Source organism: Urocitellus parryii, chromosome 1, assembly GCF_045843805.1.
Source record: "Urocitellus parryii isolate mUroPar1 chromosome 1, mUroPar1.hap1, whole genome shotgun sequence".
NCBI classification, from domain to species: Eukaryota; Metazoa; Chordata; class Mammalia; order Rodentia; family Sciuridae; genus Urocitellus; species Urocitellus parryii.
In genome coordinates, this window is record NC_135531.1 from 57,142,194 (window position 1) to 57,155,148 (window position 12,955).

Consider the following 12,955-nt stretch of genomic DNA (forward strand, 5'->3'; position numbering starts at 1 on the left):
TGTGCTGGCATACACCTGTAATCCCAGTGACTTGGGAGGCTGAAGCAGGATTGCCAAATTTGAGGTCAGCTCAGCAACTTAGTGAGACCCTGTCTCAAAATAAAAAATAAAAAAGGTTGGGAATGCAGCTCAGTGGTAAAGTGCCCCTGGGTTCAATCCTCAGTATAAATAAATTATAAATAAAACAAAACCAATTTATAGTTGATCAAAAAAATAAAAATACTTGCATATAAATCCAACATACAGTTTCTGAATACTACAGAAATACAAAAGGTCAATGAAAGAAACCAAAGACTAAATTGATGAAAAGGTAAATCATGGATTCATGGATTGGAAGATTCAAAATCAGATGTCAATTCTCCCCAAATTGATCTATAAATTGAATGCAATGCCATTTTGCAGTTACAGACAAACTGCTTCCAAAGTTTATATAGAGAGGCACAAAACAATTTTGAGTGGCCCAAACAATTTTGAAAAAGAAGAATTAAGTTAGAGGCATCGTAGTACCTGATTATCTGGGGCTGGCATGAACAGGAGCTGAGCACGTAGGAGCTAAGCCTTGAGCGACGGAGGTGTGGAACTGGCTTCCACTGTGGCTCGAAAGCAGGTGGACCTCACCTTCCCTTAGCAAGGAATTGCGGCTCCGGGAGTGGACGTCACCCAATGGGATTGGACTACACCCCCCTGAAACCCAATCCCTTTCCTCATTTGGGTGGAACTTTCTCAAGTGTCTTCCCCTCAATAAATAAGATGGCTTCAGGTGTGCTCTGGCTCTTTTGCCAGTCTCTCTTACCTCCCTTATAGGAACTGGGGCAGAGGACCTGTCACTGAACCCCAAGAAAAAGGTACTTTCTGTGTCTGTGTGATTTTTTAGTGCCAGCTCAATTCACCTGAGTGACCCTGAATGATTAAGTCACCTGTGGCGGTACTCAATGGTTTTTTAAATCTACAGTAACCAATAAAGTAGGGTATTGGAAAAGAGACATACAGATCAACAAAATAAAATACAGAATCTAGAAATAGATGCCCAGATATGACCAACTGATTTTTGACAAGGGTTTATAAGTTTTGACAATGGAGAAAAGTTAATACTTTCAATAAATGTTAGGAATCACATGACAATAAGAGATATAATTAACATTGGACTTTACGGAACATAAAACTTTCACTTTACAAATAACACTATTAAGATAATAAAAAAAGGCAAATTACATTCTAGAGGAATATATTTGCAAATCCCATATCTGACAACTGACCTAAACCCAGAATATATAAATAACTCTCAAAATTCAACAGTAAGAAAACAACAGTCCAATTAGAAATAGAGAAAAGACTTCCATGGAACAGGGAAATGCCAACTAAAACCACAGTGAGATACCAATATACATATATTTGAAAGGCTAAGACTTACAAAGAAGTACTGACAAGATCAACTTGAAGTCTCTTTCTCAGGGCATCAAGACCTTGCATGAACTGGTTCTCCCTATTAACCAGTATTAGTCAGCTTTCCGTTACTATGACAAAATACCTGAGATAATCAAAAGGAGGAAAGGTTTACTTTGGCTCACAGTTTCAGAGGTTTCAGTCCACAGTCACTTAGTCCTGTTACTTTGGTCCCATGGTAACACAGTATATCGTAGCAGGAGTACATGGTAGTAAAGGCCTGTTTTCCTCACAGCAATCAAGAAATAGAGACCAGAAGGAGCCAGAGTCCCCCCCACCTCCTATGTTCCAGCAATGCTGGTCATTTTGCTCTTTTTGGAACATAATAATTTCAATCTTCCTCATCATTTGCTTATTATGCTTTTCTACCTGAAATTTCCATGGCTAGCTACTTCCTGTCATCTAGGTATTTGCCCAAATATCCTCTTTGCCTAGGTCATCAAATCTAAAGTCCTTCTGTGCTCCTGGCTCAGTCACATTACTCTGTTTCATGGCCTTCTAGCACTTAGACCCATCCCTTAAATTAGTTTGCTCTTTTATTTCCTTGCTTACCTATTATCCCTTCACCACCACAAAAGACTGTGAGCTTAGTCAGAAGAGGGGTTGTCTTTTTTTTTTTTTTTTTTTTTTTTTTGGTACAGGAGATTGAACTCAGGGGCACTCGACCACTGAGCCACATCCCCAGCCCTATTTTGTATTTCATTTAGAGACAGGAGCTCATTAGTGAGACCTTGCCATTGCTTTGGGCCTTGGCATTGCAGAGGCTGGTTTTGAACTCCTGATCTTGTCTCAGCCTCCAGAGCTGCTGGGATTATAGGTGAGTATCACCACACCCAGTGAGGGGTTGTCTTGTTCTCTGCATTCCCACATCTAGAACATGTCTAGCAAATAGTAGGCCCTCAGAAATATTTCTAGAATAAATAATTGAATGAATGAACTACTTGCATATTATATTAAGGAACTGGCACAGAGCTTCCAAGGCTGGCCTTTAGGAAATGAGGCCATCCCAGCCAATATGTGGTGTGCTCTTGTTAACAGACTCAAATCACTTTTAACTTCTGAAGACTCTTCAAAAGTGTGCCTCAATTTATGCTATATGTTATTCTCAAGGCAAAGATAATCTGCTCCATGCTCTAAAAACTTAAGTGCAAGAAGATTAAGTGACTTAGGTCACACAGAAATCAGTGCCTAAGTCAGGATATAAGATAACAGGAAACTCTTATTTGCAAATGGGCTTAATCATTTCTTTAAATAGCTTCTCCTTAAATTGGAAAGTAATACTTTCCTACCACCCACCATGAGGGTGGGGAACTGTGACTCAAAACTTGGGTGGGGTAGGATTCCAAAGCTGAAAACCAGCCAGCAAGGGGCTCAGTGTTGGAGGATGGACTTGAGAGCCATCTGAATCCCCGCACGGGCTTGCTTCTCGCCTCAGGGCCGCTGCACTGGGTACGCTCTCAAGTCTTTTGGCCGCAGACCACCCCACTGGCCATCAGGAGGGTCTGCATCACATGAGACCTTGTCCCACGACTTACAGAACTCGTGTCCTGCAGCCTCCACCTCCTCCTCTCGAGGCTCTTCCTGCTTCGGGGTCCGGGACAGGCCCTTCCAAGCCCCAGCGGCCGCGCCCCTCAGATCTTCCCGAAGCCCCTTTGCTGCCGTCGCAGCCCCGAGGAGCAGCCGCCTGGCGGCAGCCCCACTGTCCGCGGCGCGCCAGGAGGGGTTCATGGCTTCCCGGGAGCCTGCGAGCCCAGCCCGAGCCTGACCCTGGCTGCTTGCGGAGGTCCGCCAGGGCGGGAACGCTGGACCCAGTCCGCTCCCTGTTGGGGCCCTTTGCCGGCCACAAGCTCCAGGTTCTCCAGTACTGCCCAAGACAGGGCAGGGCTGGAGAATCCGCCTCCAGGTGTGGCACGCGCGGTGCTGTGGTTTGGGTCTACCTGAAATGAAACATCCCAAGAAATCCACAGCTACAATCAACTCCCCCTTTTATACTCCACTAATTTTTTTGTATAATTTTGAGAAATCTTGAGGTTCCATTTATAACTAACACTACAGGAACTTCAATATCAAATAATTCCTAAATAGGCTTTCAGAATTTTCTTTGGAATAAAAAAACCATGACTTTTAATTTCTCATTAATTATCACGCAATTATCATCTTTCTTGGTTCATTCTTTGGAAAAAATTAAATAATACAGAGACAGATCAAAGAAATTCTGATCCCCCAAATAAACTTCAAAAGTGAGAGGTAATTTGCTTTTCATTTATTTTGTATTCTTAAGAATTAATGAGATCTTTCATTTCAATATAAATCTATCATTTCAATGGTCGTTTCAAACATATTTTCCTTTCAAATTACAGTGCATCAAATTTGAAACATTAGATTCAAAACAATATTTCCTCATCATTGAAAAAAGAAAACTGTGGCAGAATATTATTGTATTCAGAACACCTCCTATAACTTCAAACTTTCTTTTTTAAAAAAGAGTGAAATGATCTAGTCATGGTGGCACCTGACAAAAATCCCAGTTGCTTGGAGGCTGAGGCTAGGAGGATCTTCAAGTTCAAGACAAGCCTGGGCAATTTAGTGAGACCCTGCCTCAAAAGAGAACATAAAAAGAGATGGGATTCAGCTTAGTGGTAGAGTGTACCCATGAGTTCAATTGATATTTAAAAAATAAAAATTAATTAAATAGGCCTCATGTTTATAAATGGGATACCATCAAGACAATAGCAAATACACTGACTTGAATATTATATAGAAATACCAGATTGTACAAATATGAAAAAATATATACAATATGTAAATGAAAGAACCGAACACAAAATTATATGTATATATAGTATGCTTACAATTCAATTTCTAAAAATCAGAAGAAAATATACACTATAAATAATGACAATGGAAACAGTGCTAAAAGACTACCAGTGGAAATTGAACAGCCAAGTACACAAAGATCTGAATTGTGCTATCCAAATAATTCATGGCATGCAAATTTCTTTCTAATTCTAAACCAAGCAGTTTAATTTTGCTAATACCCTCTTATCAATGACTAGAGAAAATGCATCATCATCTTTTTCTATACACCCTATAGAAGTACTGTGATATGAACTACTTTAGCAGACAAAAACCCCAAGGCTATGCATTGTGTAAATTATAGCCTTGGTTGAACTTCATTTTCTTAATTTTCCTGAGAGCTTGGGCTACATGAAGAGCTAGGAATTATATTGTGAATATTTCCCTTCCTGTTTCAAATAGCAAATTAATTTCCAACCAGAAGATTAATTCTAAGTTATGCTAATTCATAAGAGATATCACCCCACATGAACTGGATTCATGTCTCTGACTTCCGGCCCTACAATTCTTTCTCATTCTTGCTGCTATTTCAGGGATTCCTGCTGAAGAGCCATTCAGCTTCCATTTCTCTCTGCCTAGAACCCTTTTTCCTCCAACCCCACTTCTGAGTTTTTAAAAATGGTTTGGCCATTCATACGATTATGGTCTCAGGTTTCAGTTTAAATGTTACTTCTTTAGAGGAGCCTTGTTTGATCACCATATTTTAAAATATTCTAAACAGTATCCCCTGCCTTCACTCTTCATTCCCTTACGATTATCTCTTTCCCGTATTTTACTTGTCACTGAAATGATAGCCAGTATTTGTTAATGTCTGTCCTCAACTAGAAAGTAAGCTTCATGAAGGTATGATTTTTGTTAATTTTTTCCCCAGCAACATCTCCAGTGCTTATAGTAGTACCAGGTCTGAGATTTATTTGTCAAATAAATATGAATAATTATGAATAATTTATTCAGGTAAATGGTAACTTATCAACAAAGGAAGAAGCCTACAGTAAGGAAATTCTTCAATTCTGAAGTAAACCTTTAAGTCCAGGCCTTGTTCAAGGATTCTTTGTCCTTAAGAACACCTGCCTTGATTTCTCTTCCCTCTCTCCTGTCATGATTTCTCCCTAGATTCCCACTTTATATAGTCATCGATTATAATAGCCCTTCCCACACAGGCTGGAAACTGTCACGTGGTGACTCTTCATTCCTGTGGACAGAGACCCCTTATAATCTTTGTGTCCTATATCATCTAGGATTTAGCTATAACCACCAGAAAAACCCAAATATCTATACCTTAAACAAGGCATCTCATGCAAGTTTAGAAGCCACAGGCCTGTACTGATGTCTCTGTTCTAGAAAGTCCTCAGGAACCATACCCAACAACCCATGAGTTCATCATCCCCAGGTGCAACCCCCAGCTCAGGTATAAGAAGCATCTGCTTCCAGGCAACAGGAAAGAAACAGGAAGAAGAGGCCACAAGGATGTCACAGCTGCAACAGAATGGAAGTTCTCAGAAGTATCACTCACAGATACTTCCTTTATACCCCTGGCTAACATTCAGGTTACATGGCTGTACCTGGCCTACAGGGTTGTGAGTTGCAAGAGTATGAGATAATTTTCATTAATTCTGAAACACCCAATTTGCATATTTTAACATCTCTTTAATTGAGATATTAAAACTGCCTGGATTGAATTTGGATTCTTCCTAAGAGGAAGTGCATTTGCTTCTGTTAGATACAAGGAACAATATCAATCTGAGATCACTTTAAATTCCCTACTTGAGCACTTTTGCATCACACCATCTGTGTGAATGCAGACTACAAGCTTTTATGTTACTGGTTTGTGGATAACATTCTCAGGGGGAGTCCTGCCTACCAACCAAGGCCAAGGATGAGCATGCAGGTTGCTTTGCTGCCTTTCATCATGGAGAATTTATTTCTATTTTATTCTTGTTCTGAACATACAAGCTTTGGTTTCCCATATTTATGCAGTTGTAACCTATAGAACTCACTGTCTTAGATATCATTTTAGATATTATTCTTTCTTAGTGATTTCTAAAATAGAGAATTAATGAAATACATTTGTCTCTTCTGGGTGATCCTGTGCTTAGCTAAAGTTCTTTTCTTTTCTTTTTTTTATTTGTATTGTCACTGCCTCTCTGATCAGCTCTATTCAAAATCATTTCATTTCACGGAATGAAGCAGATTTTTTGAGTTAACACACAGGCTTCTTTTTTTTCCTGAGACAGGTTTATTTTTGGCTGTTGGTTTCTTGTAGGTGCAGCCATTTCCCCACAGGCTGCTTCTGCTTAATACCAGCAGCCTTCTTTCCTTGTTTCTTTACCACAGTCCCCTTCTCATTTCACTTGGCTGCTGCTGCTTTATCCACCTCAATTTTGTGATTCTTGGCCTGGCAAGAATGGTGTTCCAGCGCCTGATCTTTGCTTGTGGGTTTAGTTACAACCTGATCCTCAGGTTTTTCAATGGATTCATTTTCAGAACTCTGTGGTGAATGGTCTTAATATTGTGCCCTGAGGGCGGTTTGGACCTTTGGACTTTTCAAGATTCTGCTAACGTCTGTATTGATCATGTTGTACAAAGGGAGGTTATACTTACTCTTGAGGGAAGCAGCCTTATGCCAAGTGCCATACGGTTATATCTAACTTCCAAAAGCACTTTTGGTCCAAATGCAGAAACGTCCCACATACCCACCAGGAGCAAGTTTCAAAATGTTCAGTTTGCTTACATTGAGTAGAATAATTCCAGGAATGTTTCTGAAGGCCTTGATGATAGATAGCACTATCTGCATTACAGATGATACAGGGCCTCCTGCGCTGAATATGGTGATGGTTTCTCATTTTGCCCTTGGCAGCTCTCACTGGCCTGAGAGGCATAGAACTTCCTTAAATTATTCCAGACTTTAAGAAGAACAGTCTCCTTGATCTACTTGTAACCTTTAATTTTTAAAAAAATTTTTTTTAGGTGTAGGTGGACACAATACAATGCCTTTGTTTTTATGTGGTGCTGAGGATCGAACCCGGGTCCCTCCCATGCTAGGGGAGCACTCTACCTCTGAGCCACAATCCCAGCCCCTGTAACCTTTAATTTTATCTTGAACTACCAAAGAAAGTCCAGGAAATTCCTCAACTTGATGACCTTTAGATATAACCAGAACTGGTAAGGCTGAGGCAGCCAAGGCAGAGGAGATGGCATATCACTCTTGGGTTGTGTTTACTCTACTGTGCTGATAATGCCGAGTTTTGGTTGGTTCAAACATGCGGCCTCCTCTGTATATGTTTCCAAAGGCACCATGGCCAGAATGGTAGGTCCTGCCTCCTCAAACTCTGGGAATTTGAGTCATAGTTCTGTCAGAACCCCAAGACTCAACACTGGTCTGATGACCTGCTAGTTCACTGACAGTATAGGGCTGTCGTTTTTACACAAGTTGATGTGAACAAAGTCCACAGTATCTAGCAAAATTGGAGACTTGAACACAGTAGGCAAAGTAACATTTTTGCAAGATGACTTACCTTTTTTGGAGTCCACTGATATCAGGGGTCAAGCATACACCTTGTTCTTAGACTCAAAGTTTTCCATTTTTGGCAGATTCCAAGTTTTCTAAGATCCAAAGAAAGCCGGTCTCTTTGAGAACCCATGTGTTCTCCTAGGTTGCTTCCAGGTGTACCCTTGTGCAGCCTCAAGGTGGTCACCAGGTCCCACACAACCTGGTTCCCTCCAAAAACAGAAGCCTTTGGATCTCTGCCTCTCATGGATTCCTCCCCTGTATATTTTGTGTCCTAAACTTTCCATCCTTCCCTTCTTGCCCTGGAATCAGGGGGAAATCCAGCCAAGACTCACAGCAGGGAGAAAAGCTCTAATAATATGACAGAAAAGTAGAAACACTGAAGGAAAACCAAGATTTCTGCCCTGAATCCCTAGCTCCTAAGCAGTATGTCTGATGAATGGATTATAAAAAAAAGAAAATGAAACATTGGCCAAATTGGAAGTGTAGCATGTTCTAGGAGTGAAAAAAATTTTAGGTCTCATTAAACAGAAGTAGATTTGACCCCAGAATTGACCCACCATTTTTTGTCTCTGATTTAGGGCTCTATCCCCCTCCCCTACCTCTGGACTCTCTTTTTGCATGTGTGTGATAAGATTGTGAAATAATAATAAATTATTATTTATTATTAGATAATAGTCTAGAGACTGAGGCTAGAAGGGTTGCTACCATCTGCCTCTAGATTCTTTAACTCCCTCAACTTTCTACTGACTGTATCAGTTATTAATTGAAGACTATCATAAATAGCCTCACACTTGTAAGGGGAACAGCTCAGTATTATGGTTTATTTAATAAATGAAATTGTTTTCAGTACTATTCACCATATTTAAAATCATTTCAGGATTTCTTTAACTTATAATTCAGTTATGTATTACAAAGCAAAAGTGAGTATTCCTTAATTATATAACAAAGAACAGTTTTTCCTCTAGGGAAATAAACCACCACTGTGAAGTTCATTAAAATCCTACCAGCACCAAGCATGTTCATATATATCAGTTATTCAAAATGGAACATTACTTTTTTAAAACAAAATTCAGCTACCAGCTGCAGGTATAGTTTTCCAACTGGAGTATTTTCTCAAAAACAAATTTTTTTTTTTTTAGCTCTAGCTTAATAGTCATAATTGAGCCCTTGTTTAGAATCTCCCAAGACACCCTAAAAGGATATAGTAGTAAAACATTTATTAAAAACAGGCATTATATAATAACAGGAAAAATAATGCAATTCTGTCTTTCTGGAATGTCTGTCCCTTAGGGTGCAGTTTGAATACAGCTACTTAAGTCAACCACCACCCTATTTTCCCAGAGAAAATCAGGTAGTAATAGGCGCCACTATTCATTCATTTGTGATTGTTGACATTTATTTTGTGCCAGGCTACATAATTCATACCTGAATTTCATAAATAAATGAAAGATGGGCCTGTAGTAGGAAGAGACCTACATAGAGAACCACAGCAAAGAATGTTTCGGGGCCTTCATAAAGAGAAAATGAGAAATGGGAACACAGAGAGGTGACTTGATGAGATTTTCCAGAGGACAAGGGACACTATTGTGAAGGAAGCCCTTGGGCTGAGTTGAAAGATGGGGAGTTGTACATGGTGGCAGGGTAAAAGAGCATTCAGGAAGCACAGTTTGGGCAGAAGGAGCAGGGAAGAGTCAAAGGGAAAAATGGCTTGGTCTATTCAGGAAACTACAAGCTATGCAGAGTGACTGGCCCTGAATGCCAACCCAGTATTTGGAGTGCATCATGAACAGTGATACATGGGAAGCTAGCTTTCATTGGTTTATAAGAGTTGATGGTTAAACTTGGAGGACTGTAGTGAGCTGGTTAACATCACATAGCTTGTGATAGGATCTGTCAATGTGGGAATATTTATATCACAGAAATAATCATATACTAAAAATCACTCCCTTCTTCTCGCTGGAGGGGGTCCTTCTCCTGAGAGAGATATTTTCAATTTTTTAAAACTCAAGTGAAGGCCTGTGGTTGTAGCTCAGTGGTACAGCGTTTGCCTAGCATGCATGAGGCACTGAATAAAATTAAAGTCATAAAAAACTCAAATGATATTATAAAAGCATTTTTTACTGCTAATCTATAAAAAAGTACATATCATGGAGAAGGAAAAACTGAGAAATGAATTACAAGGGTTTGACAAAAACAACAGAAAGACCTGGATACTCTAAAAGAAACTGCAAGTTAGAATTCAGTAATAGCTTTGGAACTGACAGAGGTAGAGATGGAAATAAGGGGATGAGTTAAAAGATAACTAGTTTCAAATAGACATTTTAAAATGAGGGCAATAAAAGTATCTCCTATTAATCGCTGTACTCCCTTGACTAACTTCCAGCCCTTTTACATAAACATTATACTTAATGCCAAATTTCCTTCTTAAACTCTAACTTGGCTGGCAGTAATAATGTGGATACTAAAATCTCTTATTGAAGGTTCCTTCTTCAATACAGTCAATATGTCACAGGAGAGAGGGGAGCTGAAACAGACTCTTGTGTTCCAATGAAAGAAAATTTAAAGTCAGACACGAAAAGCCATGCAAGAGAACTTTATTAGATGAGAAAGTGAAAGTAAGGTAAAGGTCAAGTAAGGCTCAAGCAGAGAGCCCTCTCAAGGACCTCACTGGACTCTGTCAAGAGTTAGTTCCATTAGTCTTTCTTTCTTCATGCCTTGCCCTAATTAGCTCCTTTTGTTTCTACTTGCTTACTCTCAAGGTCTAATGTTTTTCTACAGATTATCTGCTACAAGTTATTTACTCATCTGCTTTGGCAGTACTTAAAGTAAACCTGTGACCCTGCCATGCATTTCACAGCTCATTGTTAGCTATGACCTAAAAACATGCAATTCCCACACTACCTTTCAAATGAAAGCACTTCTGACGGAATAATTTGGATTTAAATACTTCTTACAATGCTTATTCCTATCACATAAATTTAAGATAAAATGTACAACTAAAGGTTACAGGAATAATACAAAGACTGATACTAAAAGGGGTCTTTGAATTCCATTGAAGAGGGTATTATACACATGCACACAATCATTAGGCCTTATTTATGCCATTTATTGTATTATATACTAATAATGATGTATTGCAAATACATAGACTATCATCTTTACCTGAGATCCCCTAATCATGTTTTGGGTTTGAAATTTCTCTGCATTTTAAAAAGGAAGCAGAAAAAAGCTACCCCTAAGCGATCCTTATCTTTTTAATACTTCATTCTAATACAATTCTAATTAACTGACATTTTGTAAGTGCATGAAAAAGGGTTAATGCAAAAGGCTCAGGTTACTCAAAGGAGCTCTCTTCAGTATTGGTCCTTGATCATCTTGAGAGATGGTCTCTTAGCCCTTCAGCTACCCAGCCTGGTAAGAACATTGTAATACAATAGCCATATTGTAGTAGTCGATGAGAAAGTTCATATTAAAGTTATGACTTATGGCAAATGAATGTTTTTGAAGCCTGAGGTCCTGGGCCAGGAGGTATCATTAGATCTCTGGCTGGCTCAGGACTAAGGTCAGTTACATGGGTGATGCATGCCTATGTCACTGACTTCCAGTAAAAACTGTGGACACCACTTTTGGGCAAGCTTCCCTGGTTGGTGATATTTTGCATGTATTATCTCATGAAGTATGTCCTCATGTGACTCCATTAGGAGACACCTGGACACTTGAGCCTGATTTCTCCTGGACTTGGCCCTACTCCTCTCTTTGGTGATTTTGCTATCTTTTCACTGCTACAAATCTTACCACAAGTATTACAACTTCTGAGTTCTGTTAGTCTTTTCTAATGAGGTTAAACCTGAACATAGCCTTGGGGACTACTGACACAGAAAGGAATGGATCGAATTTATTTTTCCTCAATCGTACAAAGACCATTTACTTTAGTCAATCCTTTCATTTTTTAAAATTTGTTCTAATTAGTTATATATGATAGTAGAATGCATTTTGACATGTCATACATGAGTATAACTTCTCATTCTTCTGGTTAAGTCAATACTTTTTATACTGTTATTTAAAATGTCTCTTTTCATGCCAATAACACTCTATTAAAATGATACTAATTATTATATAATTGATATCTAAAAGGGCCTGTTCTACTTTTTTATTCTTGGGCTTTTGCTCTTCTATATCAAGTTTAGGTTCTACTTGCCAATTTCTAAGAAAAACCATGAGGGGTTTTGTTTTGAATTTAAAATTCATCATTTAATAATCCTTTGACTAAGACAATGAAACTGTAGCTTAAAAAAAACCCATTCAGCACCATTTGCTCATAGGTCTTTCAGAATTTGTCCTTCATTTTATTTTATTTTATTTTTTTAGTTGTTGATGGACACGATATCTTTATTTTTACTTATTTATTTTTTATGTGGTATTGAGGACCAAACCCAGGGCCTCATGCATGCAGGGCAAGTGCTCTGCCACTGAGCTACAACACCAGCCCCAGAGAATTCATTCTTCAAGTGTCTGGAAACTATCCTGTACAGGAACTCCTGAGCTGCAGTTTATTTGGGGCTCGTGGTTTCAGAGGTCTCAGTCCAGAGAGCCAACTCTATTGCTCTAAGCCCAAGGTGAAGCAGCACATCCTGGGGGAAGGACCCGTGAAGCAAAGCTGCTTAGTTCCTGGTGGGGTCAGGAAGCAGAAAGAAAGAGAAGAAAGTGGGAAAATAAGGGGCTGCAGGAACAACAACCCATCCTGGGCACATCCTCAGACCCACCCAGAAAGCCTCTCTGGGACACCCAATGGGAAGCTAAGCAACTATCACAAAAGGAGTCAGTGTACTTCAGCAAGGTAACTTGGTCCCCTCCCTACACTTCAGTCAGGTAGGGACCACGCTTCTAAGCACTGAGGTATTAGTAGTCAGACCTCATTACTTGCTGTTGGAATTGTTATTTCCCCCTAATAATAGTAAATCTCTGGCACAGAGGCAATTGGTTCTTACTGTCTGTGATTTTTGGAAATTCTGTAAATAATTTGGATTTAGTTTACTTTATTCATAAATTATATAATAAGTTTTACTACTATGTCAGAGGAAGGGTCTGCCAGTTTAGTGTCCTTATTAACTATATACAATGTGTAGGCAAAAAATACTCTTACAC

The 12,955-nt window shown here is 39.2% G+C and overlaps 1 protein-coding gene and 1 pseudogene across 1 annotated transcript in view; both read right to left on the bottom strand.

Annotated features, from left to right (window-relative positions):
- The window catches only part of Ankdd1b (ankyrin repeat and death domain containing 1B), a 72,640-nt gene extending 69,469 nt beyond the window's left edge, over nt 1-3,171 (bottom strand). Inside the window, exon 1 of the mRNA XM_026404121.2 lies at nt 2,979-3,171. Coding sequence (XP_026259906.2) covers nt 2,979-3,171 — 193 coding nt within the window. The remainder of the gene's footprint in view (nt 1-2,978) is intronic.
- Nucleotides 3,172-6,499: 3,328 nt separating this feature from the next.
- LOC113193504 (large ribosomal subunit protein uL4 pseudogene) lies at nt 6,500-7,836 on the bottom strand (annotated as a pseudogene).
- Between the last annotated feature and the right edge of the window lie 5,119 nt (nt 7,837-12,955).